This window comes from Mirounga angustirostris, unplaced genomic scaffold (assembly GCF_029215605.1).
Source record: "Mirounga angustirostris isolate CCGP_5_RB_7025 unplaced genomic scaffold, mMirAng1.0.hap1 SCAF_5, whole genome shotgun sequence".
Taxonomy (NCBI): Eukaryota; Metazoa; Chordata; class Mammalia; order Carnivora; family Phocidae; genus Mirounga; species Mirounga angustirostris.
Window position 1 is genome coordinate 179,639,896 of NW_026991713.1, and position 23,169 is coordinate 179,663,064.

The following is a 23,169-nucleotide window of genomic DNA, read 5'->3' on the forward strand; positions in this document are numbered from 1 at the left end:
TGTGGAGCCTGGGCCGGGGGAGGGCGGCCGGGATGGCCCAGAGCCACCATGCGGCCAGGACAGGGCCAACCCGACCCCGCCAGGCTCCCAGGCCACCAATGGGTCACCAGATACAGGACAAGACACCAGATAACGGGAAGTGAGTCAGTGTGGGGGTGGCCCGTGGAGGCCCATGCTGGAGGGCTTCCCGCGGTGCACCCCTGACCTGGCGTCTCTGGGCCCTGTCAGCAACAGCCCCCCGCCCAGAGGCCCCCACCTAGAGGCCTTGGTACATCTTGGGCGTGGGGGAGATCGGAAGCTGGGCCTTGGGGTCTGTGTCCCCACTTGCTTCTGGGTCCTGTGAGGTTGACGGGGTCAAGCGCGAGGGGGCCCCAGTGTCCTCCTTACAAACTCCCACTCATCTTTCCTGCTCAGGCTCTGCTGTCACCCCTGCAGGGTCCCCGATCCTCTGGTGGCAGCTATCCCTCGCCTGGTCCTGGCTCCACGGGCAGAGCGCCTCCGGGACATGGCTGCCCACGAGCTGCCGGAACAGGGTGGGGTCTGCAGGAGACCCGGCGGTCCAGGGCCTGGCACGGTGCAGACTGAGCGTGCTGGGAACACAGGTCTCAGGCTGGCCTCTGGGTGGACGTCACCCCGCACCCCCAGCTGCAGGTGGCACCTCTGTGCCTGGCCAACGCTGGCCCTGTGGGGAACCGGAGGGGGGCAGCATGGAGGGGGAGTGGGGAGAAGAGGCCGTGGGGAGCCCAGGGAGGCATGCATGGGGGTGTGGGGAGGGGGTGCATCACCACTAGGGCGTGAGGGGCACCCTGAGGTATGGGTGGGGGGCCTGGGTGCAGACTGAGGCAGCAATGATGCCCAAGGGGTCTGGGGACAGAGGGCAGAGCGCAGGGAGCTCAGGGCGGGGAGGGGGCCCCAGCTGCCCTGGGGAGACTGGAGGACAAGGGGTAGAGACACCTCTGGGCAAGGGGAACTGGAAGGGGGCTGAGCCCCCGAAAGAACAGGATCTGGCCCAGGAGGGGCTTTGGGGAACCCCAGCAAAGAGCCCAGCAAGGGCTCCCATGAGTGCCTTTCTGTCTGTCCGTCCATTTGTCCTGCCTCCGTCCTCCACAGAGCACCCCACGCGGGGATCTAGGGGAGTGACTCAGACCCTCCCCGGGTCTCCTTGGTCAGAGCCCTTGGGCCTGGGCACTGCACAGAGGGCCTGGGCTGGCGGCCGCATGGTGAAGGCCGGGGCGGGAGTGGTGTCCAGGGCCGCAGGGCTGAGGCCGGGGGGGGGCAGCAGGTGGTATCTGTGGAGGAGGCCAGCGAAAAGCAGGAACAGCTCCGACCTGGCCAAGCTCTCCCCCACACAGACGCGGCGGCCTGCAGAGGAAACCGAGGCACAGGGTGGGGGCTCCAGACCTGCTCTTTGCAGGGCTGTGCCAGGGAGCCCGGCCAGTTTCCTGGAGTGGAGGGAGAGGGGAGTCTCTGGAGGGACGAGGGAGGGCCTGGAGTGGGGGCGATCTGAGAGCAAGGTCTGCAGCAACTGGGATGCGGGCCAGCTCTGAGGGGCAGAGACCGGTTGCCAGAGGCTGTGGACAGTGGGGGCCCAGCAGGCTTGAGCCTGAGCTTCCGAGGTCCCTGGTGACCAGGCCACTTGGGGGTGAGGGGCCCCGTGCTGTCCCCACCCGTGAGGGCTGTGGGTACCTGCAGAGAAGGGCAGGAAGGCTGCCCGCTTCACAAAGCGCCCCTCAGCGTCCAGGAAGTGGCCTGGGTTGAACTGGTGGGGCGTCTCCCACTGTGTCTTGTCCAGGAGCACAGAGCTCAGCAGGGGGATCACAGGTGTGCCCTGTGTGCGGGACAGCAGGTGGGCTGGGCCTGGCACCCCCTTCCCCCAGGGTGTGCACTGAGAGAGAAGGTCCCCCCAGGAGGCCAGCCGGGCCCACCCTGACCCAGAGCAGAAAGAAGGAGGGAGGGAAGGGGGAGAGAAGGAGGCGGGAAGGGGGAGGGAGGGCCCTGCCCACCCTGTCAGGGTCCAGGAGGGGGGTGCCCACCTTGGGGAGCAGGTAGCCGCCCAGCTGGGTGTCAGCCGCCATGCACCGCGGCACGTGGGGCAGGAGGGTAATGAACCGCTGGACCTCGTGCAGCACAGCGTTGGTGTAGGGCAGGGACCGCTGGTCCTCCAGGCGGGGGTGCCGCCGGGGCCCCAGCACGCGGTCCAGCTCCTCCTGCAGCCGACCTGTGGGTGAGAGCGTGGGTGCCAGCATCCCTGGGAGCCTGGATCCCCTAGGCCCGGGCGGACCCCCACCCACCCGGCAGGTGGCCGTGTGCTGGGAAGACAGGCTAGGAGCTCACCTTGCACACTCGGGTGCTTGCCCATCAGGAGGGCAGCCCACTGCAACGTGGCCGACGTGGTCTCTGTGCCAGCCATGACCATGTCCAGGGCACAGGCCACCATGTTGGCCTCGGCAAACAGGCCTTGGGGGTCATTCCCCTGCAGAGGCGGGTTGGATGGGACTCGGCTGGAGGCAGGGCTCCGTGGACCACCCGGGCCACCCCACCCTCCAACCCAGCTCTGGGCTCAAGAACGGGAGAGAAAACAGAGCCTTGGCGGGAAGGCAGAGCCAAGTGTGCTGAGCGCCTACCACGTTCTGGGCTCACCACATCCCTGCAGCCGCCCCTTGAGGCAGACCCTGCAAAGGCCCCATTTCACAGATGGGGAGACCGAGACTAAGGGGTTCCTCGGCTAGGAGGTGGAGGAGGTGGTGCAGGACCAGCATGGACCCCTCCCCAACCCCACTCCTCCTGGGGGGCGGCCCCCAGATGCCCCCAGGCCTCTTAGGTGGTAGGGTGGGTCTCACCCACACCTGGCCCTGCTGGATCAGGGCGTCCATGTAGCTCTTCACGGGGCCTCCCCCGGGCGTGGGGGGCCGCCGCGCCTCCAGCTGGGTCCTCAGGATGGCTCGGACTTCCTCTATCTTCCGTAGGACAGGCCGGTGCAGTTGGAGGAGGGTCCCCAGCCAGGGGTAGATGTTGAACAGCTGAAGGCGGAGGGCGAGACAGTGGGCGGGGTTAGGGTGCAGGGCCCACAGCGGGGCCCTCACCCTCCAGCAGGTGTGTCCACCTGTCCAGGTCCCCAGGTGCTGCCCCAGACTCCAGGCAGACATGCTGTGTGGGTGCTGCCCGTGGCCACAAGAGGGCACCAGGCTCCGTGCCCAGGGGCCCCTGACCCTCCTGGTGGGACCAGCAGCCAGGGGGCTCCCACAAAACCCTCTGTCCCAGGTCAGGAAGGGGCGGCTGCCGGACAGGTGGTGGTTTCACCCCTGCAGGTGGCTGTGATCATGCTTGCTCTCCGTCCACCAGAGCGAGCAAGACAGGGGGGCGGGGGGGGGGGGTTGCCTCTCATTAAAGTCCTTAAAACAAAGAATTTGCAAACTTCAGAGCTTCAGCTGACCCCACTGTGACCAGGTTGTCTGAGGGGCCAGCCGGTGCCCGGCATGCAGATGTCCACAGCTCTCCTGGTGCACTATGACCGCTGGGTGTCCCCCAGAGCGTTAGTAATCCCTGGATCGAATTACACAGGGCGACTCTGAGGTGAGGAGCTGGCCCTGGGACGGAGGCCTGAACATTCTGCTCCGACCCCTCTGGCCTCCATCCTCCTGGGACAGCCTGCTTCGGCGAGAAGGCCCAGATCCTCCTGCCCAGAGGCTCCTAGGACCGAAGCATGAGGACAGGAGACTCTGCGGCCAGCCCCCGCCTCGCACCCGTGACTGCGGGTCTGTAAATACACGCACCACGACCAGATGGATGCGCTTAGTGACCTATCACAGAAATGGTCACAATGGCAAACATTTCATGCTTTGGAAAGAGTGAAATGCACTTGCCCCTGGGAGTTCTGAGAATCAGCAGGGCCAGTTTGCACCATTCATGTGACACTGTGAAGGACCCATGCTGGGTGGAGGGTCCCTGGGTTTAAGGTGGGGGGGGGCAGGGGGATACTGAACCCCATATCCAGGGAAGAGATGCTCAGTCCCCATCCCCACCTCTGAGCAGGTGCATCTGCTACTGATGGGCAGGCGTGGGGGGAGGCAGATGGGCACCCTGCCCTACAGCCCCCTCATTGCCCAGAGGGCATGGGGAAACTGGCCTGGGGTCACATGGCCAATTGGTGTCAGAAACAGGACATGCCTCGGGCCTCCTGGCTCTGAATCCAGTGGGGCTTTTGCAAGGTGGCAGCTCACCTCTCTCGGGCAGGGGCAGTGCTGAGACCACCCCCCACCCCAAGGCCGGGAGCAGCCACCTCTCACCTGCAGGCTAGGGGTCCCCAAGAGGACCATGACCTCATCGATAAGGCTCAGCAGGGACACGAACACGGGATCCTGGTATTCGAACCGCCGGCCAAAGAGCAGCGTGAACGTGATGTTGGAGGGGGCCCAGCCCAGCAGGGCCAGGGGGAAAGGCTGGCCTGGAGTGGGAGGGAGACCAGCCTCAGCGGGTGAGGGGGCCCCCACAGGGGGTGCCCCGGCCCCCACTCACCTCCGTAGCAGTCCAGCTGCCCCATGAGGCACCTCAGCTCCTGCAGGACCTTGTCGGCCACGGGCCCCCTCCCCACGCCCAGGCCATGGAGGGTGCGCACGGTGAACTGGCGGGCGGCCCTCCAGCGTGCCCCCGACGAGAAGAAGATGCCTGCAGGTCAGACGAGCCGCCCGTGAGCAACCCCAGGTGATGCAGGCAGGGAGTGAGGTCGCGGGGCCTGGCTGGGGCCTCACCCCACCCCTGGGGCTGGCCTTGGTGAGCTGCACCCACTCTTGGCATGTCATGGTCCCCAGCCATGTGGACACTGTGTCCCTCCCCCAGGAGCCACGCCGGGCACACTCTCGTGCTGCTCAGAGAGGCAGACCCCCCTCCTGGGGTCCGGGGACTCGTACGCTCAGCTGCCCCCTCCCCACCCTGCGCCGCACACCTACCCCCACCTCCCTGGATGAGCTGGAAGATGGCGATGGGGGGCCGGTCAGCCAGCTCCGGCCCGGTGCCCACCAGGGCCTCCCTCACAGCCTCGTAGCCAGCCAGCACCACCGTCTTCTGACGCCCCAGGTGAACAGTGAACACCGGCCCGTACCGTTCTGAGAGCTGGTGGGCACAGGCAGGAATCAGCCCGCAGCCCCACCCCCAGGCCCCCCGTGAGCACCTGCCCCGGGCTGCAGCTGCACAGGGTGGGCATGCGGCACATTCAGAGCCAGGGGTGGCCTAGGCAGGCTCTGTAGAAACTGGGCCAGCGTGGGCGTGCGCGAGCAAAGGCCCAGGAGCCGAAAAGCAGGAGGTGTGTTTGGCAGGAGCCGGGTCCTGCTGGATCCCGCTGAGCCCCCTCCCCATCCATTCCAGGAAGGCAGGGGCTACCACTGGTGCTGGGTGTCGCCATCGTGGTTTTCTTTGCCACGGAAGCAGCAGAGAGGGCTCCTTGGAACCCCAAGACGAGGAGGCGGGCAGTAGGAGGGGCTGTCTGCGGGGGTGGCCTCTGCTAGAAGCCCAGGGGTCTGCATAGGGAGCCTGTCCCCGCTCAGATGCGCCCCCGCATTGAAGCCCAGATGGACAGGAGCAGGGGGTGCCCAGACCTCACGCGAACCGCCCTGCCCAGCCTGGAGCCCAGACCCAGACTGCGCGGCGAGGGCTGGCCTCTGACACCTCTGCCTGTGCCCGTTCCCTTCTGTGCCTTCACACATGGGCACACTGAGGCCCGGAGGCAAGAAGTGAACTGCTGTCCATCACTTGCACCGAGGGACGGAGCCAGACCTGTCCACACCCGCTCCACTCCCCGCACGCTGGACGGTGGCCCCGGGCACGACACCAGGCACGGCCTGAGAACCCTGGCGCCCAGGGTGCTTCCTGCAGCCCCTTCCTCCCCACCCACACGCAGGGCCGGGGGGCCACCAGGAAGCGGCAGCGCTTCTGGGGAAGGAGGGTGCAGTGATGGTGGGAGCCGTGGTTGGGCAACGTTGGCCGGGCAGACCTTGTGGGGTGGGGGGCCAGGCCTGCACCTCCGTTTTGCCCACCGGGCCGGCCATTCCTGGCTGCAGGGCAGGGCAGCCTGCCCTCAACGTGGGGCCAGGACCGTGTAGCCCCCAGCCCGGGCTGGGAGCAGCCACACCCGGCAGGCGCTCCCTACGCCCCATGCACACTCGAGGGCTAGTCCGGGTTCCTTCCCTCGTGGGACCTCTGCTGTGTGGTACTACTCCCCAGAGCACCTGCCTCCTCCCCTCCGCCTCCCCCAGTCCGGGCTCTTCTGTAGGCGCTCATCAAATGCTGCCTCCTCCAGGAAGCCCTCCCGGCCCCTGCTCCTTAAATGGCCCATCTGCTTCCCTGTAGGGTGGGCTGTCTTTCTCTTGCTCACGGCAGGGTGGGCACTTGGGCCTATTGTGTCCCCTAAGCTGGGGCTGGGGTGCCCAGGACCCGCCTGCCCTGACCTACCTCCATCAGTGACCGGTCCTGCTGGGACACACGCAGCAAGTGCAGGTTTCCGATGAGGGGCAGCGGACGTGGCCCAGGGGGCCAGCGAGGGGCCGGGGAGGCGGTGGGGGTGCAGGCATGGAGCAGCCCCCAGAGCCCCAGGAGCAGCAGGATCCCCAGGAGCAGCAGGGCCATGAGGACGGCAGGCGGCGAGGCCCCAGCTCCCCGCCCTGAGCCTTATAGGCCCCTGGGAGGGCGTGCCTCACCCCCCGCCCCGAGAATGTGGACCGAGCAGTTTGCCGAGGACAGCCAGGCAGCTTAAAGTGACAGGCGTGCGGGGAATGTGGGGTTGCGTCTGTGGCAGGGAGCCAGGGGGCCAGGGGCTGTCTGGGGGGCTAGCATCCAGGCCTTGCGCTTGGGGCATCTTCGTCCCTTGCCTGCTGGACAGAACACACCGCGGCGGCCCTCTGCCTTCTGCCTGTCTCCCCGTCAGAACTGGGGCTCACGGGGCCTTGGGACCTGGGCCCCCCAGCTCTGAGGGGAGCTCCGAGCCTCCCTCAGCAGGGCCCATGGGGTAGGAGGTCTGCGGAGACCCTGGGGATGGCCCGCGACGGTCCACACAGCAAACGCCTCAGATCCCAGGACCCTCCAAGTGTCCCCTGCAGAGTCTCCGACCGCAAGCTTGCCCTGAGTGACAGCCTGCTCCCTGGTGGCTTTTCAAGTGTGGTCACCTGGAGGGGGAGGCCCTGGCCGGTGCAGGGCGGGGCAGGGTGGGCTGGCCGGGTTTACGAGCCCCCGTCTGTCTGTGCTGCACTCCGCTCTCCTCAACCCGGTGCCCTGGCTGGGAGGGGAGGAGGTGCCCCGTGGAAAGGAGCTGCGAGGGGCTGAGGGTGCTGGCATCAGAAGTGGCCGGGCCTGCTCGGCGCCACCTGCCCCAACATGAGGCAGCGGGAACCCCATCCCCGCGGGGGGCCCCTCACCACGGGGCCTGTCTCCTGGAGATGCCGTCCGTGCCCCTACATGAACCCCAGAGCCAAAGCAGCCCGACGGCCCGCACCCCCTCCCAGCCTGCATTTGCACACCTCCTGTGACGGGGTGCTCACTGTCTTGCGGGCAGGCCGTCCCGTTGCACAGCCGTGGGGCCGCAGCGAGGGTGGACGGCTCCCTAACAGCTGTGTCTCCGGGTCATTTAGGCTGAGTGCCAGGTACCAAGGCTGCTACTAGGTGCGTGGGCTGTGGGTGCTCGCCGCCCAGGACAACCCACCTTAATTAATTCAGCGAGCATTTATCGAGCACCTGTGTGCTAGGCTCCGCCGGTAGCTAGGGCTACAGAAACTGGTGGTCAGGGATCCAGAAAGGGCCGCCCCAGCCCAGGGGAAGAGACCCACATGGCAGGGGCTTTCCCCTGAAAACACCCCGGCGTTGTAGCTGAGCGTGCGAGTCCCAGGAAGGGCATTCCGGCAGAGGGCCGTGCGGATCCCGGAGCAGGACCAAGCAAGGTGCTGGGTGGACCGCCGTGGGAAGGAGGGAAGGGGCAGTGCGGCCCGACACGCTGGAGGTGAGAACTTGGGGTGGGGGTTGGGGGGTCCATCCTCCTCCTTCAGGTCGGTGAGGCCTGGGCACCTGTGGCCACGCCGGGCATGAGGCCCCCCACCTCGGTGCCGCCGCCTGGGCACCTGCGGATCAGCCACGGTCTCCTGCAGGGCGTGGCTGCACGGCTGGAGGGGATTTTCCAGAACCAGTCCTGGCTCAGCCAGTTTCTGGCCTTTTACCTGCAAGACCCTTGAGCTCCTCCTGACAGCCTAGCGGGGGTCACCCCCATTTCTCAGGAGAGGAAGCGGGGCCCAGGTTTGAGGCGCTCGCAGCCCCCCCGGCCTCTGGGTGTGCTGGCGGTGAGGGGGATCAGGGCAGGGCCCCCACAGCACCCACCACTCGCTCTGCGCTGTCCCACCCTGCGGGGCAGGGGTGTGGCAGTGAGGGGCGCAGGCTTGGGAACCAGACCCATCAGCTTAGATGCCCCACCCTGCCCTATGGGCATCCGGACCCTACTGGTGTTTCCTGGGATTTCGTGTGGACAGGGCCAGCAGTGTGTGACTGCGGGACTTAGCACGGGCCCCTGTGCCCCCGGTGACCCCCGACCAGAGCGCCCAGGCGAGGCCAGCTGCAGACCTGGAACTTCTCAGGGCCCGGCCAGCAGGGCTGCCGCTCGGGTCGCTGGAGTCACATCAGGCCCCTGAGGGGCGACCAGGGTTTGGCAGAGAATCTCTCTGGGCACCAGGAGTGTGGAAGGCTCTTCCACATCCAGGCCCTGGAAAGGCGGGGGCGGGAGGGACCCAGCGGAGTGCGGGGCCCCCCGGGGCTGGTGGTCCTGCAGAGCCGAGCTGCCCCGCCTGTCTCTGGACAGGCCTCGGGCTGGGGCCTCAGTGCACCAGCCTGGCAGGAGAATTTATGCTCGTGAACTCCAGCCTTTTCAGGGTACGGTTCTCTGCAAGTTTTCACCAACTCCTACAGTCATGTGACCATGCCCACGCTCAAGATGTGAAACAGTCCCATCCCCCCGGACTCCCGCGCCCCCCGCGGGCATCCCGGCCCCGCGCCCCTGCACCCCCGGATCCCCACGCCTCCTGCTCGGATCCCGGCCCCGCGCCCCTGCGCCCCCGGATTCCCGCGCACCCCGTGCTGTTCCCGGCCGCGCACCCCTGCGCCCCCCCGGATTCCCGTGCGGATCCCGGCCCTGCCGCTGCACCCCTGCACCTGTGTCCTGTCCCTACTGTTCTGCCTGAGCCAGACGTCATATCCACAGCAGCACGAGTAGCAGGGGTGCAGGGATCACCGCGTAGCAATCACGTGCGAGCACGGGGCCGCGGGGGGGGGGGGGGGGGCGGCGCGGTGCGGGACTCCCACGGCCTCACGGGCCAGGGCTTGGGAACCGATTCCTGGAACATCCACCACCTCGTCCCTGGAACGTGTGAAAACGCCAGGTTCCACGCAAAGGGGTTCAGGTAGAAGGTAAAACTGAATTTGCTCATCAGCTGACCCTAAAATAGGGAGACTGTCCTGGATTGTCGGTGGGGCCCAGTGGGATCACAGGGCCCAGAAGGGAAGGAGGCAGTGGAGGTGAGCCAGGGCGAGGGCCTCGTGGGGGCTCCCAGGGGCAGCCCTGGCTGAGCCGGGGTCATGGGAACGGCCGCGTTGGACTCTGACCTCGGGAGTGATGTTGGTGAGCTTGTGTTTTCAAGCTTCAAGAGTGAGGGTTCAAGTGTCAGAGGCCACAGCCTGTGACCTAGCTTTGGAGTCACGCAGCTTTGTCACCTGGGGGGGGGGGGGGTCCCGAGGCTGCCCCAGGTCCAAAGGGAGGGGAACTGCATGGGGGAGGGGCAAGGTTCAAGAAGAGTCTGTGGAGGACAGAGGTGGGGAGCGCCAGTCCCATCTGCCCCCAGAGTCGGCCCTTGTCCCCTGGGGACGCGCTCAGGGTCCCTCCTCCCTGCGGGTGTGGCCGGTTCCTCGTATCTCTGGTCCTGGGGCCCCGCTGCCCAGGGCCTCTCTGATGCTGACGGTGCTGGCCAGGCCTTGGGAAGCGCCCTGTCCCCGCGACCCCCCAGGCCACCTCTCCTCTAGCTGCCCATCCGGGGCCTTCCCCTCCTGAGCCTAAAACCGTAGCAGCAACCAGTGTCCCTCCCACAGGGCCCTTCCTCGGCAACTTCCAGAAAGGCCTGCTGCCCCCCTGGCTACCCCCTGCCCCCCGGGCTCAGGTCCCCAGCGGCCCCACCGCTCACCACTGTGTGAGTCCTGGTGCTGCCGCAGAACCAAGACCCACAGCGGGGCGTCCAAAAGTCCAGAAATACACTCCAGCGGTCAGGACGGTGGTGTGGGCAGGCCGGGTCCTCGCGGGCTCTCGGGGAGGAGCTGGCCTGCTGCTCGGGCCTCGCCCGCCACGGCCCACGGTGGTCTCACCTCGAGACGCTTGCCTCACGTGCAGAGACCGCTGGGCACGTCTTCCGTGGGCGCCACCCGTCAGCCCACCGCAGCATCCCACAGGCTCTTTCTGGGAAGGAGGCGTTGGGGTGGCTGTTTACCCGTTTAACTAGATAACGGACGCACACCCGCGGGGGCTGCAGCGTCCCCTCCCCTCTGGGCCCCTCGCCCATGCGTCCTCCCAGAGACGCTCCGGCTTCTGCGTGTGGTGCTCTTGCTGTGTTCATCATTGTCCTGACGTGCAGCGAGCCCCTCGTGTCCAAGCGCGCAGTTCGACGAGTTTGCATACGTATGCAGCCGGGAAACGCTCGCCACACCCCAGACCGTGAACCTCCCTTCCACCCCAGAGTCTCCTCCGCCCTTGTCTCCCTCCCTCTGTTCAGTTGCTCTTTATTCTTGCGGTGACAGTGTGGCCGGATCAGACCCCGGACGGTTGCCTCGTCTCCTCTCTGCCGTTCTCTCTCTCAGTCAAAAACATCCTGCTCAAGATACCTGCGTGCCCGGTTGCAAGGGATGTGCTGTAAAAATACGTTCCTAGAACCAGAAGCCCTGAGCCAAGGGGCTGCACCCCGTTAGACTCTGATGTTCGCTCCACACCAGGCGGGGCGTCGTACCCACTGTCCCACGCGCGGCCTGGCTCTCCCCACCAACCTCCCCTATGGAGGGCGTCGGGAGGGGCCCTCACCTTGCCGGTTCCCCACTCCCCATGCCGATGCTGGGTGGGGGGCTGCTGGGCTCCACTCTGCTCCCTCTCCTCTCTGCCCACCCCTCCAGTCAAGGCCAGCTCCCCGATTTTCTCAGCCTGAAGATCAACTTTCAAGCTCAAGACTCTAAGCGTCAGGGCCCTGCCCACACCTACGGTGACCCGACTTTTCTGGGCCAGCTGGAACTCTTTAAAGGGGGAAAATAACCTAAAGGGTGGGAGCGGTGTACTGGGTGGAATGGCCTCCCCACCCAACAATTCATGTCTCCCTAGAACATCAGAATGGGCCCTTATTTGGAAATAGAGTCTTTGCAGACTTAATTAAGTTTAGATTACGATTAAGGTGGCCCTAAATCCAGTGACGGGTGTCCTTATAAGAGACAGAAGAGTAGAGGACACAGACACAGAGAAATTCAGGTGACTCTGGAAGCCGAGATGGAGGGTGTGGCCCCAAGCAAGGAACGTGGGGCCACCAGGAGCTGGACGAGGCGGGAAGGACCCTCCCCGAGCGCCCTCCGAAGGAGTGTGGCCCTGCACACCTCGGGTTCAGCCTTGTGGCCTCCAGAACTGGGACAGAATATGTTTCGGATGGTTAAATTTTTGGAGCTTTGCTATGGCAGCCTCAGTCTCATATAAGCAATGTTCAGGAAAATTTCCCAATACTCAGGAATAAGGCAAATGGGTGACGCCGTGTCCCTTCATTGTATCCTCAAAGCCACGGTCCAGCCAGTCTGCCTGAGCATCATTCGACCCTCCCAGGAGCGTCGCTGTATTTGACCTACCGTTTATTATTGACCAGGCCCAGGTGCCCTCAAGCTAGACGTTCACAGGTAGGAAACAGAAAAGCTGCAAGTGATTGATTTTCCTGTAAAAGTGCAAATCACTTCTGTCTGGCAGAAAGGATAATCCCGAAGGTTATGGTTTATTGCCCCATGAGCTATTAACCTGTTGTAGGTCCAGCTTAGCAATCCGACTCCAGCATCCTTTCTTTTCCTCTGACCAGATGTGGATATATCGGGGTTGGGGCGCCCTTCTCAGAACCAGCTTTGCCATCCGGCCAAACCCCTTCATCCATGCATTAAATGAAACTAACACATGTGCAGTTTATATTTCTCTGAGAACTGTGTTTTCATCCTTTTGAAAAATATACTTTTGCAGCAGACTGTATTAAAGGGGAGAGATCTGCTATATCTAGTTTCAGGCAAGGTTCGATCCAGGGGCTGTCTTAAAGGGGGAGTGTCTCAGCCTGAGGTTGAGCACCCCCAGCTGATGCCAGGCAGGCCGTCTCCACCAAGGCCGGCCCACACTGCAAGTTCTTGGCAAAGCAGATGGTCTCTGCTTTACACCTCTGAGCTGCGGATGTTTGTTACACGGTGCCGGGTAGCTTGGACACTGGCTGCGTCACCTTGGATGAGACCTGACCTCTTTGTGTTTCTCTACGTGTGAGGTGAGGGATAAGAACACCTGCTTAACCGGGTTCATCCTTGAGATACTACTAACTGAAGGTCCACTGTATGCCTGGCACTGTTCCAGGGGCCCCACGCCAAACAGCCTAGCGCGGAAGAGGGGTTCCAGAAGCATCAGTTTCTTCCCCCACTTCTTTATCGCTGCGCCGCAGATGAAAATCCCTTCCCTCTCTCCCAGCCAAACGTTTCACATAAAGCAATAATCATCTGCCAGGTACAGACATGTCAATTAAAAGCTGGTTGTCACCTTGGGGTCTCCAGGCCTCCAATGCTTCATTGGTCCCTCAGGGCTGCTGGATGGAGAGGCTGCAGGCAACCTTGGGGGGCAGGGCTGTCCTCTTTACCGCTGAGTGGTGTGATCTAGTCAAGTGGAAAAGTGCTATTTGCTGGGCAATAAAAGCGTCTTTTGTTCACTGCCCTGGAAACATATTAATGAATAACCTAGTGCGTGGCCCCTGGTTCTAGCCGCATGAAACGGTCGTTTATGTGACAAGATCAAGGTGCAATTTTCCTTTTGTAGCTTTTAGTGGGCCCAGAACACCAGGTTGATCAAGGCCTCAACGGCTGCAGTGGGCTTTCCCTCTGGACCCCCAACAGGCCCCAGCGGCATTCAGGGCCAGCTCTGCCAGCACTGGACACACTGCTAAGATGCAACCCCAGGCACAGAGATCCAGTGGTGCACACTGAGGAGGGGCGGGTGTGCTGGGGAGCCAGCGAGTGAGGAGCTGGATGCCTTCCAGAGGCCTTGAGGAAGGGGCAGGCCCTGAGGTGGGGGCTGTGAGGGCTCGTTGGCCAGGCACTTCTCTGCAAGGCCCCTGAGTTGCCTGAACTGCTCCTAGTCCTGACATTAAAAGGAGGCATGGTGCTGGATCACGTCAGGGACCGGGGGGAGGGGGTAGCTGGTGAGCCCTGTTGCTGAGGCCCCAATCTGCTTATCTCTAGGGCCTGGCACATGGTTGGCACGCGGGTGGGATGGATGCACGGATGCAGGTTGGAGCTCCTGGCAGAATCACAGAGCGCAGGTGCTCTGGGAGGGCAGTGATGCACTTCCTCCCTCCAGATGAAATCCAGAGGCCCAGTCTGGGGACGAAGGGTGGTTGCCCCGGGTACAGGGCTGGGAGGAGGCTCTGCGTGGGAGAGCTGGGGTCTCCACCGAGCCCTTTCACTGTTGTTCTCGCTGCTATAAGAACAATAGTAATAATAAGTGACCACCAGAGCCGTAACTGTTCTCGAGGCACTTCTAGTTCGTTCCAGGTTGAGCTGCATCCCCCGCGCCCTGTGAATTCATAGGTTGGAGACCTACCCCCCCAAACCTTAGCAGGGGACCTTTTGTGGAAATAGGATCACGGCAGATGTAATTAGGATGAAGTCGTTAGGGTGCACCCACCCCCTGTGGCTGGCGTCCTTGTACGCAGAGGACATCTGGACACAGACACGCGGGGGGGGACCCCACGGGAGGGTGAGGGCGGAGACGGGGTGTGCGCAGGAGCCGAGGAGCCCCAAGACTGCCGGCGACCACCGCGGCTCGCGCGGCCTGCGGCGGGGTCTCCCCAGAGCCTCCAGGAGGAGCCAGCCCCGCCAGACGTCCGTCTCAGACGTCTGGCCTCCAGGGCCAAGAGCAAGCACACTTTTGTTGCTGGAGCTGCCCGGGGTGTGACACTACGTTGTGGCCGCCCTCACTCCTTCCTCCCCCGCAGGTCAGCCCCGCAGACACCGGGGGTGCAGAGGCGCCGCACAGCCTGCGGGACCCTGCGAGTGCACCTGCTCCTGGGCTTCCTGTGGACGGAAGCTGTGTCTTTGGGCAAACTGCTGAGCCTCTCTGGACTTCCGTTTCCTCCTCATAAGGAGATGACAGCTGGCCTCTGCCACTGGGTCGCTGTGAGGGTCAGACTGGAGGGGACTGGCCAGGACTGGGCAGAGCAGCCAGGCTCGGGGCCTTTCGGAGCCCAGCTGGGGCCGGGCCGGGCCGGGGGCGGGGCCTGTGGCGCGGGGGCGGAGCTGACTGGTCCCAGCGGCGGGGCGGGGCCCGGTCAGTAAGGGGTGGGGCCTTCCGGGCGGGGGCGGGGTCCGGCGGCGCGGGGGCGGGACCTGTGGCGCGGGGGCGGAGCCTCTGCGGCCAGGGGACGGGTCCCAGCGGCGGGGCGGGGCCCGGTCAGTAAAGGGTGGGGCCTTCCGGGCGGGGGCGGGGCCTGTGGCACGGGGGCGGAGCCTCTGCGGCCAGGGGACGGGTCCCAGCGGCGGGGCGGGGCCCGGTCAGTAAGGGGTGGGGCCTTCCGGGCGGGGGCGGGGTCCGGCGGCGCGGGGGCGGGACCTGTGGCGCGGGGCGGGGCCCGGGCGGCAGAGGCGGGGCCTGGCGCCCGCGGCCGCCCGCCGCTCGACGCGCTCCGCGCTCTCCCCGCCGCCCTGCGTACGGCGCGCGTCGAGTGCGGGGCTCGCCAACATGTCGACCGCCATGAATTTCGGGTCCAAGAGCTTCCAGCCGCGGCCCCCGGACAAGGGCAGCTTCCCGCTGGATCACTTCGGTGAGCGGCGGGCAGTCGCCGGGCTCCGCGCCGGGCCTCGGGTCCTGAGCGTCCGGTGGCGCCGCACGGCCCCGCGGTGCGGGAGGGGAAACCGAGGCCCGGCGCGGCCCCGCGCGGAGCGGCTGGCGGGGGCGGGGCGTGGGGCGCACCCGCCGCGTCCGGGCCTGCGGGCTGGGAGCCAGGGACGCGGGCGCGGCCGGAGCGCCGGAGGCCGGGGCTCCGAGAGTGGGCTCGGCGAGCGCTGTGTGCAGGGGCGGGCCAGCCGCGCGTGGCCCCCCGGTGGCCAGGTGCTCGCCTCCCGGCGAGGCGTCCGGCGCGCGGGGAGGCGGCGAGTTTGGAAGGGGAAGCGGCCCGCGCGGTTTCCCTCTCGTTCTAGGTGAATGTCAAAGCTTCAAGGAGGAGTTCATGAGGTGTCTCCGCGACAGGAAGTTTGAAAACGCGCTGTGCAGACGGGAATCAAAGGCCTACTTGGAGTGCAGAATGCAGAGGCAAGTAGCCGCCACCGTCTGTGCCTTCTCGAACCGCCCTCGGCCCCCAGGAGCGCTTCCTTCCCCGAGGGCTCGCTGCAGCGGGGCTCCCGGGACTCTGCCCTTCGCGGCTGCGTAACTGCTCCCCGAGAACTGAGGCCCGCGCGGCTAAATGGCACCAGGAGTCGTGTAGCAGTGGCAGCGACCGTTCCGGGAGCGGCAGCCTCGTACACGGCAGAGCGTTTTCCTTCCAACGTGGGGGTTGTCGTTGAGGTTTCGGAACCGTGCGTCATGAAAATGCTGACTGAGCCAAAGGATTTGAAGGTTGTGGGTGCACGGTTTCTTTCTTTCACGTTCTCAGACCGTGAAAATGTTCGGTTTCACGTAGACTCAGCTGTGCCTCAAAAGTGACGGGGAGACAATAGGCTAGTTTAGAAATGATCCAACACAGGATTTGTGGGCGCCTGGGTGGCTCAGCCGGTTGGGCGGCTGCCTTCGGCTCGGGTGGTGACCCTGGAGTCCCGGGATCGGGATCGAGTCCCGCATTGGGCTCCCTGCTCGGCGGGGGGTCTGCTTCTCCCTCTGACCCTCCCCCTTCTCATGCTCTCTCTCTCTTAAATAAATAAAATCATGGGGCGCCTGGGTGGCTCAGTTGGTTAAGCGACTGCCTCCGGCTCGGGTCATGATCCTGGAGTCCCGGGATCGAGTCCGCGTCGGGCTCCCTGCTCGGCAGGGGGTCTGCTTCCCCCTCTGCCCTCTTCCCTCTCGTGCTCTCTCTCATTCTCTCTCTCTCAAATAAATAAAATCTTTAAAAAAAAAAAGGACAGGGTGCCTGGGTGGCTCAGTCGGTTGAGCGACTACCTTCGGCTCGGGTCATGATCCTGGAGTCCCGGGATCCAGTCTCGCATCGGGCTCCCTGCTCGGCAGGGAGTCTGCTTCTCCCTCTGACCCTCATGATCTATCTCATTCTCTCTCTCAAACAAATAAATAAAATCTTAAAAAAAAAAAAAAAAAGACAAAGGATTTGTTCTGTCTTGACCAGAATCTACCAGAGCTCACTTTTAAATAAAGCAAATGTGCGTAACTATGATCCGTTGAGATTTTGCTTAAGAACTGTTTTAGTCCTTAATGGGGAAAGGCAGGTACTTATGTAGTGGGGATGGGAACTTTTATTGATGCTTTTTGAGCCCTTCATTAGCTCATTAAGGAATCCAGTCTTCAGATGGTTTTGTCTGAAGGTGCGTTGACATAAACCAATCCAGTTGGAGCCCGTTTCCATTCTCCCATAACAAACTCAGACATTTCCCTCAGGGCAAAATCTCTTGGGTTTCTCAGGCCCACAGGTGTGTTGAGGGCTATTTGTGGACACGTGGGACCTTGGGGATGGGCCCTTTGGGGAGTGGGGCCGTCAGGTGAGGCCCTCACTCTGTCTCCGGAGTTGTTCAGGCTCACCCGCCCCTCTGAAGCTTGGATTAATCACATTGTGCAGGCCAGAGTCCCCAGCACACACAGGTAGCTGCTCCTGCTGGGAGTTGTTCCGGAGTTGGGCTGCTTGTGTCCCCAGAGAGGCTCCTGGCCTGCCTGGTGAAGGGCCAGCAGAAGGGCCCTGTCTTTTCTCCCCATTTGACCCTGGGAGTGAGCTGCCTGCTCTCCGTGTGGCCATGCCTTGCTCAGCACAGCTTCTGGAGACCAGCCTCCCCTGAGGCCTGCTGAGGTCGATGGGGACCAACGGATGCAGCTGGCCACTCTGTGGGTTCTGTTACTTCAAGTGGCTTCGCTGGCTGGTCAGGCGATGTTAAGATAAATTTAAAGGGTACGTTGTGTTTCTGACTTGGTCAGTGATTTTGGCCATAGGCTTTTGGATGGTTTTTAATGAAAATCCACGACCACCCGGATTCAGTATCTAGGTTTTGCACATTTGCTCCTCCTGCTTTTTACAAACCTCTTTTCTTCCCTTTCCCTTTTGTGCTGAAATCCCAGACATGACTTACTGGTTCGTGCCTCTGTATGCGTCTTTGTAAAAAACTGGATCACAACAAGTTTTTAAAGTTGCCTCTTGAGGCCGTGGGCCGTTATAGCCAGATGGGGAAGTACGTGCGCTGTCGTAGCTGTGGGCCACATTTTCTCACGGGAAAAGCTGTTAAGTTTGGGATTGCTTTGTTGGCAGAGAAAACAAGTACACCTACGATCCGCGATCTCAAGGCTCTGTAATCATTTCACTTGGGTCCCCGTGCCATGGGGCGGTCATCAGGCCATGCAGCCGCGTCCCGGAGCGCGGGTTGGTGTGAAGGCCAGGCCTCCCGGAAATCCGGTTGCCCTAAATCATGCACTCAATGCTGGCTCAGTCCCTAAAGTACTGGACTGGAAACGGGATGGTCTCTTCCCTTATGCTAAAGGGAGGCATTGAAATCATCCTTTTGGCTTTAGAACTTGTTAAACGTTGTATTTGTTGTTTTTAGGATCTTGCCAAGGAGCTGGATTTTACGAAGATTAACAGATCTGTAGAAAGGATATCTTGAACCATGTCTTATTTGGCTTCTAGTTTTTTCCTCCTTATTCCTTCTTCGTGCCGCTAAACACGCAGGCCCGTCCTGTCATGACAGCATGTCGGGAGGAGCGCCGCTGGCCCTGTGCCTGGGTTGGTGTGCCGCCAGCCCACCTGCCCTTCTGCAGCAGGAAGTCTGACATGGGTGTCATGGGGCCCAGTCAGGGCGTGGACAGGCTGCATTCCTTCTGGAGGCTCCAGGGCAGAATTGCTCCCTGCCTTCCCCAGCTTCTAGAGGCGCCCGTGCTCCTTGGCTCGTGGCCCTCTGCCCTCTCAAAGCTGGCGACGGTGTATCTCTTCAACCCTTCCTCGCTTCCCATCTGTCTCTGATTTCCAGGATTCATGTGATGAGGTTGTGTCGTCCTGGGTGACGTCACCTCAGAATCAGCAGTTAGCAACTGTGTTTCACCTGTAGCCCGAATCCCCCTCTGCCGTGGAGGGTGACACAGGCAGCAAGGAGGGTGTCATCTGGGGGTCGTTGCTCTGCTGATCACAGTGTGGTCCCAGAGGCCAGTTTCAGGAACTCGGCCAGATGGCCTCTTTTGCCAAGATGTGTTGAAAATTCATCATTGTTTTTCTCATTTGGGTTTAAGGAGTAGTGCGTGCATTCCATGCTGTAGAATTGAACCTGCTTCTAGATTAAATTGTACTGACTGAACTTTGCAATTCTGGGGACGTTTTCCTGAGGGGTAAGTGACAGCCTTTGTGAAGTTTGGATAGAGATCATCTCCCTGCGGGGCTTTGTGTTTCTGCAGAAGTGTGGCCTGCTCCCACTGGACCCCCGCGAACCTGCAGAAAGCGGGTCATCTGAGCAGGTGCCTTGGACGTCCCGCGGTGCCCAGCATGCTGGCTGAACTCCGGGCTGCCTGCACTGGCCCGCCGGGCTTGGGGCAGTCCGCGGGCTCAGCGGTGGGAGCTGGGACACAGTGTATGAAGTGATGGCGGGCCGTGTGTCGGCTGAGCCTGGCGGTTCCTGCGGGGACGCTGTCCCCCCCCCCCCAACCCCCCCGCCAGCAAGCAGGATGGACAGATGCCTCTGAGAGTTCGGGTCGACCCACCCCCGCCCCCAAAACAAAACAATGAAACCTAGGCCTCCCGATTCCCTGGAGCATGGGCAGCGGGAGGCCAGATGGGGGAGGCTCCTGAGCTCAGCATGTGCTCTGTGCGGGGCATCCCTGTCTTCGTGGCCCTGACTTACGTGGACGTGGTGGGAGGCTGGCACACGGCTGGTTATAGGGAGGCAGTGGGAGCAGGACACGGCCGCTGGCCAGCTGTGAGACCGTGCTGGGCCTGGGGCAGGACTGAGAGGACGTGGAGCCCACGCACCACGCATCTGGGTGTGTCTGATAACTCAGAGTAAAGCTAACAGATGCGGTGACCGTGAACAGCACGGGTCTGCTTACATACAGACTTCTTCGATAAATGCAGTACAGTCCTGGAAATATGTTTCTTCCTTATCATTTTCTTAATAACTCTTTTCTCTGGCTTACGTTTTGTTAGGATACACTTATGTTATAGCTGAGGTTTCCGGTCAGCAGTAGGCTGTTAGTCCTTAAGCTTTTGGGGAGCCCGGAGTTATAGACGGATCCTCGACTACGCAGGTGTTTGGTCCCCTAACCCCTGTGTTATTCAGGGTCAGTTGTACCAAATAAAGTCTGTCCTGTCCTGTCCTGTCCACACTTTGTCCAGGGCGTCTTCACAGGGACCTGGAGGCCAGGGGTCTGCTCCAGACTGGGCCCTCGGGGAGCCTCACCGTGGTCTGCCTGCTTCCTTCGGGTTCTGGCCGTGCCCTGCATTGGGGGGCGGGTGTCTCTCTTGGGTCCAGAGGTGCAGGTGTCAGCCAGAAGGAGGAGGGCGCAGAGAGGCCCTTCGGGGCCCAGAGCAGCAGAGTCCCTGCCCGCAGGCAGCCCCCGGGACACTGGTTGGGCGGGATGGGAGTGAAAGCACAGGCCCTGTGCAGATGGCGCTCTTTGTTTTCTTCCCTTCTCGTAGGCAGCTGATGGCACAGGAACCCCTGGAAAAACTGGGATTTGGAGATTTGATCGGTGGGAAACCAGAGGCAAAAACTTAACTTCTAATGGAAGGAAGACCACCAGCTTCCCCGTGTTCCGGGACGGAGCTATCGTGCAACCTTGTCAGCTGGCGGCTAGTGGTTAGGTGCTGTGACGTAGAAGCTTCTGGAACGCCCTCCTTGACAGAAACAGTTCATCCTGCTGTTTCCCAGGTTATTTTGAAAAATTATTGTGGTTTTAGATCTCATTTTCCCCCAAGAGTGTTAGGTTTTATCTTTATGTCGTGCGTGGTAGACTTTCTAGGGAGACCCGTGGCGGGCGGGAGGTAGGAGTGCGGAGTCACGCCCGCTTGGCCAGGGGACGCGCAGCCTGGGTGACACGGTGACTCCACGGCGTGATACTGTGCGTGGCTTCCCGGCTTCCCGGTCCGGCCCGCTGAGTGCTCTCAGCTTCGCCCTCCCACAGAGACACGGATACTGGGAGAAGCCGTTCCTGGCAAGATGGTTTCCTTGTTGTGCTTCTTTACACTGGTTCAATTCCTGTTTCTTTTTTTAAACAAAACACAGAGTATAAACTTGGAAAGGAGAGATCGTCTGGCTTTTGACCTATTCGACTTAGTGATGTTTTTCTGGTAATGTCTGAACACCAAGTATCTTTTAACCAAAGGCTCGTTTTCTGACAGGTGCAGACTGTGTTATAGTTTAATTATAAGGCTCTGTCTATTGTCACTGGGAAACAGGGTGTCAGGACATGTGTAGTTTGCCTCACACACGTGGTCCCCCAGCGTCTCCCTCTGAAAGAACATCCAGGCTGACACGTGTTGGCGACGGTCCCGGGGCGTCTCGTTAGCCAGAGCCGCCACCAGAGTTGCCTGCAGTCACTTAAACCTCACACGTCCTCAGGCCCTAGCCGGGATTTCTGGGCGGCCTCTGTACGCGGCCAGGGTTCAGGCCCACGCACGGACTGCCACGTGTGTGGGTCTGGGCCCGGCGCTGCCTTCCCTGGCTCCCAGCCAGCTGGCTTTGGTCCCAGTGTGGCTAATGGAAGACGGCGGACACATCCCCACCCAGACAGTGACCCTGGGGGGGACAGCCAGCCATGACCCAGGTCTGGGCTCCCAAAAGTCGCCACTGCCCACTCCTCGGCCGTGGGTGGTAGAGGCGTGTCCGTGTCCAGTTCTCTGCCTTCAGCTCCTCAGTTTTCAGTCCTTCCGTGGTGGATGCGTCTTGGCTTAGACCCTACCTGACGTGAGTCCCTCCCGCGGCTGGTGCCACGTCCGTGGTGCTGACTCTGCCCCGTTCACCACGTGGGTGGCTTAGCATCTCCTGTGCCCACTGCGGTTTGTCGCTGTTGAGTATTTGGTCTCTGTCTTACCCTGTCATGTGCTACAGACTTTTTTCACATTGTCGTCCAGTTGGTGAAGTATCTTGGTTTTTATCACCAAACCAAACTGAGCCATGAAACTAGTTTGTATCTGCTGACTGTCCAGAATTACGTATGCGCAAGGTTGTTGGTGTGGCCTTGTTTGTAGTTACAAAACACTAAGGTGACCCAGATGCCCACATGTGCGAGCTTTCTGTGACCTGCGGCTCGCGTGGCAGGGAGCGCAGAATCTGAAGTGACACGGCTGACCTCCCACCACGGGTGCTGGACGTGAGAAAGCAGACTCTGGAAGCACCTGTAGTAACAAGGAAGACGGGAAACCAGAAGTAGCTGCACGTTTGTGCAAACACGAAATTGAGGAAGGACAAAGCAGACACTGAGGAGGATGGAGGATGGTCGCCGGTGTGCCGTGTAGCTCTGCCTCTGAGCCGGATTCCTGTTCCCCGTGCTCAGAAGTGACACCGCGGTGGGGGTGGGGCATAGCGCCCCCTGCAGCTGTGGAAGGCAGGAGTCGGACCAGGCTGGGGACGAGAAGACACGGTCTGTTCTCTGGCCAGCTCTGGAAGCGAGTGTTCTAGGACCGGAGAACTGGGGAGCGCAGAGAAGAGCCGGGATCTTGGGAGTCCCTGTTGCGTCACAGGTAGGGTGGCTGGACAGAGAGACGGACTTAGGTGTTGTGCGTGCACCCATGTGGGCACCTGCCGGCTCTGGCAGCCAGGGGCCTCGAGCAGCGACACCTGCAGCAGGTGCACACCCACGCCCCATCTCGGGCCGCGGCCGGGGTGCTGCTCCCGACGGCTGGAACCAGGCTCCTGAAGGGCTGGCTGGCGCCCGGGCCAGAGTGGGAAATCAACCTGAGCCCGGACCATTTTGTGTCAGAAAGTAAGGAATTGCCGGAAATACGCTAGGGGCTTGTTGGAAGCCACGTCTGGGCCAGTTTGAGCCACAGAATATTGTACCGGGTTAGTCTTCAGAATCAGTGACTCTGCACGAGTCCACGCCGACAGTATCACTACTGGGATCCCTGTCGGTGGGGGAGAGACCGCTCCTGGCGGTGGTCTGTCCCCCACAGAACTAGCGGGGGGGGGGGGCAGTCCCACACAGCCACAGGGGCTGTCGAGAACCGGCCGGGGGCCTGGAGTCGGGCCGAGTGTGCCTGGTCTGGGGCCTCCCTCGGTGCAGCAGAGACGTCTGTGTGGTCATGCTGGGCGACCTGCCCACGGCTCATGTCCCCCTCTGACACTCTCCTGGGGTGTTCTTACCTCACTGCAGTGAGCAGACTGCAGACAACACACGGTCTGCAGAGTGAAGACCGGTGCTCTTCACAGGTGTCAGGGTCCTGAGAGACCTGGGGTCCGGGGAGACAGACCGACGGCCACGCGGGCCCCGGGCCAGGAAGGGCAGTGACGGGCAGCCGCTGGGGCCCAGCGATGTGCAGGCTGTTACCAGGACGCTTGGGTTCTTGTTCTGTGGTTATGTAAGGTGGTGGTTGTGGAAGCTGGGCATATGAACTCTGTCCTATTTTTGCAAATTTTTGGGAGTCTAAAATTATTTCAAAATGAGAAAAGTATTTTGCATTAAACTGGTTGAACTTTCTGTATGCGTGGTTGAGTAAATTCTCATTCTGAGGTGCATCCAGTAGATTTCGAGGCAGGTGATAAGACAAACGGTTT

At 62.2% G+C, this 23,169-nt stretch overlaps 3 protein-coding genes across 3 annotated transcripts in view; 2 read left to right on the top strand and 1 right to left on the bottom strand.

Moving 5' to 3' along the window:
- Window positions 1-256: 256 nt before the first annotated feature.
- On the bottom strand, window positions 257-6,618 carry LOC123841433 (cytochrome P450 2W1). The gene is made up of 10 exons (XM_045871027.3): window positions 6,445-6,618; window positions 4,947-5,109; window positions 4,516-4,665; window positions 4,287-4,444; window positions 2,847-3,020; window positions 2,335-2,473; window positions 2,034-2,218; window positions 1,687-1,828; window positions 1,148-1,362; window positions 257-337 (listed from the first exon to the last, which is right to left on the bottom strand). Exons 1-10 carry the CDS (start codon window positions 6,616-6,618, stop codon window positions 257-259), a joined length of 1,581 nt encoding a protein of 526 aa, XP_045726983.1.
- Window positions 6,619-14,935: 8,317 nt separating this feature from the next.
- LOC123844941 (cytochrome c oxidase assembly protein COX19) lies at window positions 14,936-23,092 on the top strand. Its single transcript, XM_054507753.2, has 3 exons — window positions 14,936-15,089; window positions 15,466-15,581; window positions 20,098-23,092. Exons 1-3 carry the CDS (start codon window positions 15,008-15,010, stop codon window positions 20,170-20,172), a joined length of 273 nt encoding a protein of 90 aa, XP_054363728.1. The 5' UTR covers window positions 14,936-15,007; the 3' UTR covers window positions 20,173-23,092.
- ADAP1 (ArfGAP with dual PH domains 1) overlaps window positions 20,186-23,169 on the top strand; it is a 78,829-nt gene continuing 75,845 nt past the window's right edge. The window contains exon 1 of the mRNA XM_064593452.1: window positions 20,186-20,325. The gene's annotated coding sequence lies outside the window, so the exon portion shown is untranslated. The remainder of the gene's footprint in view (window positions 20,326-23,169) is intronic.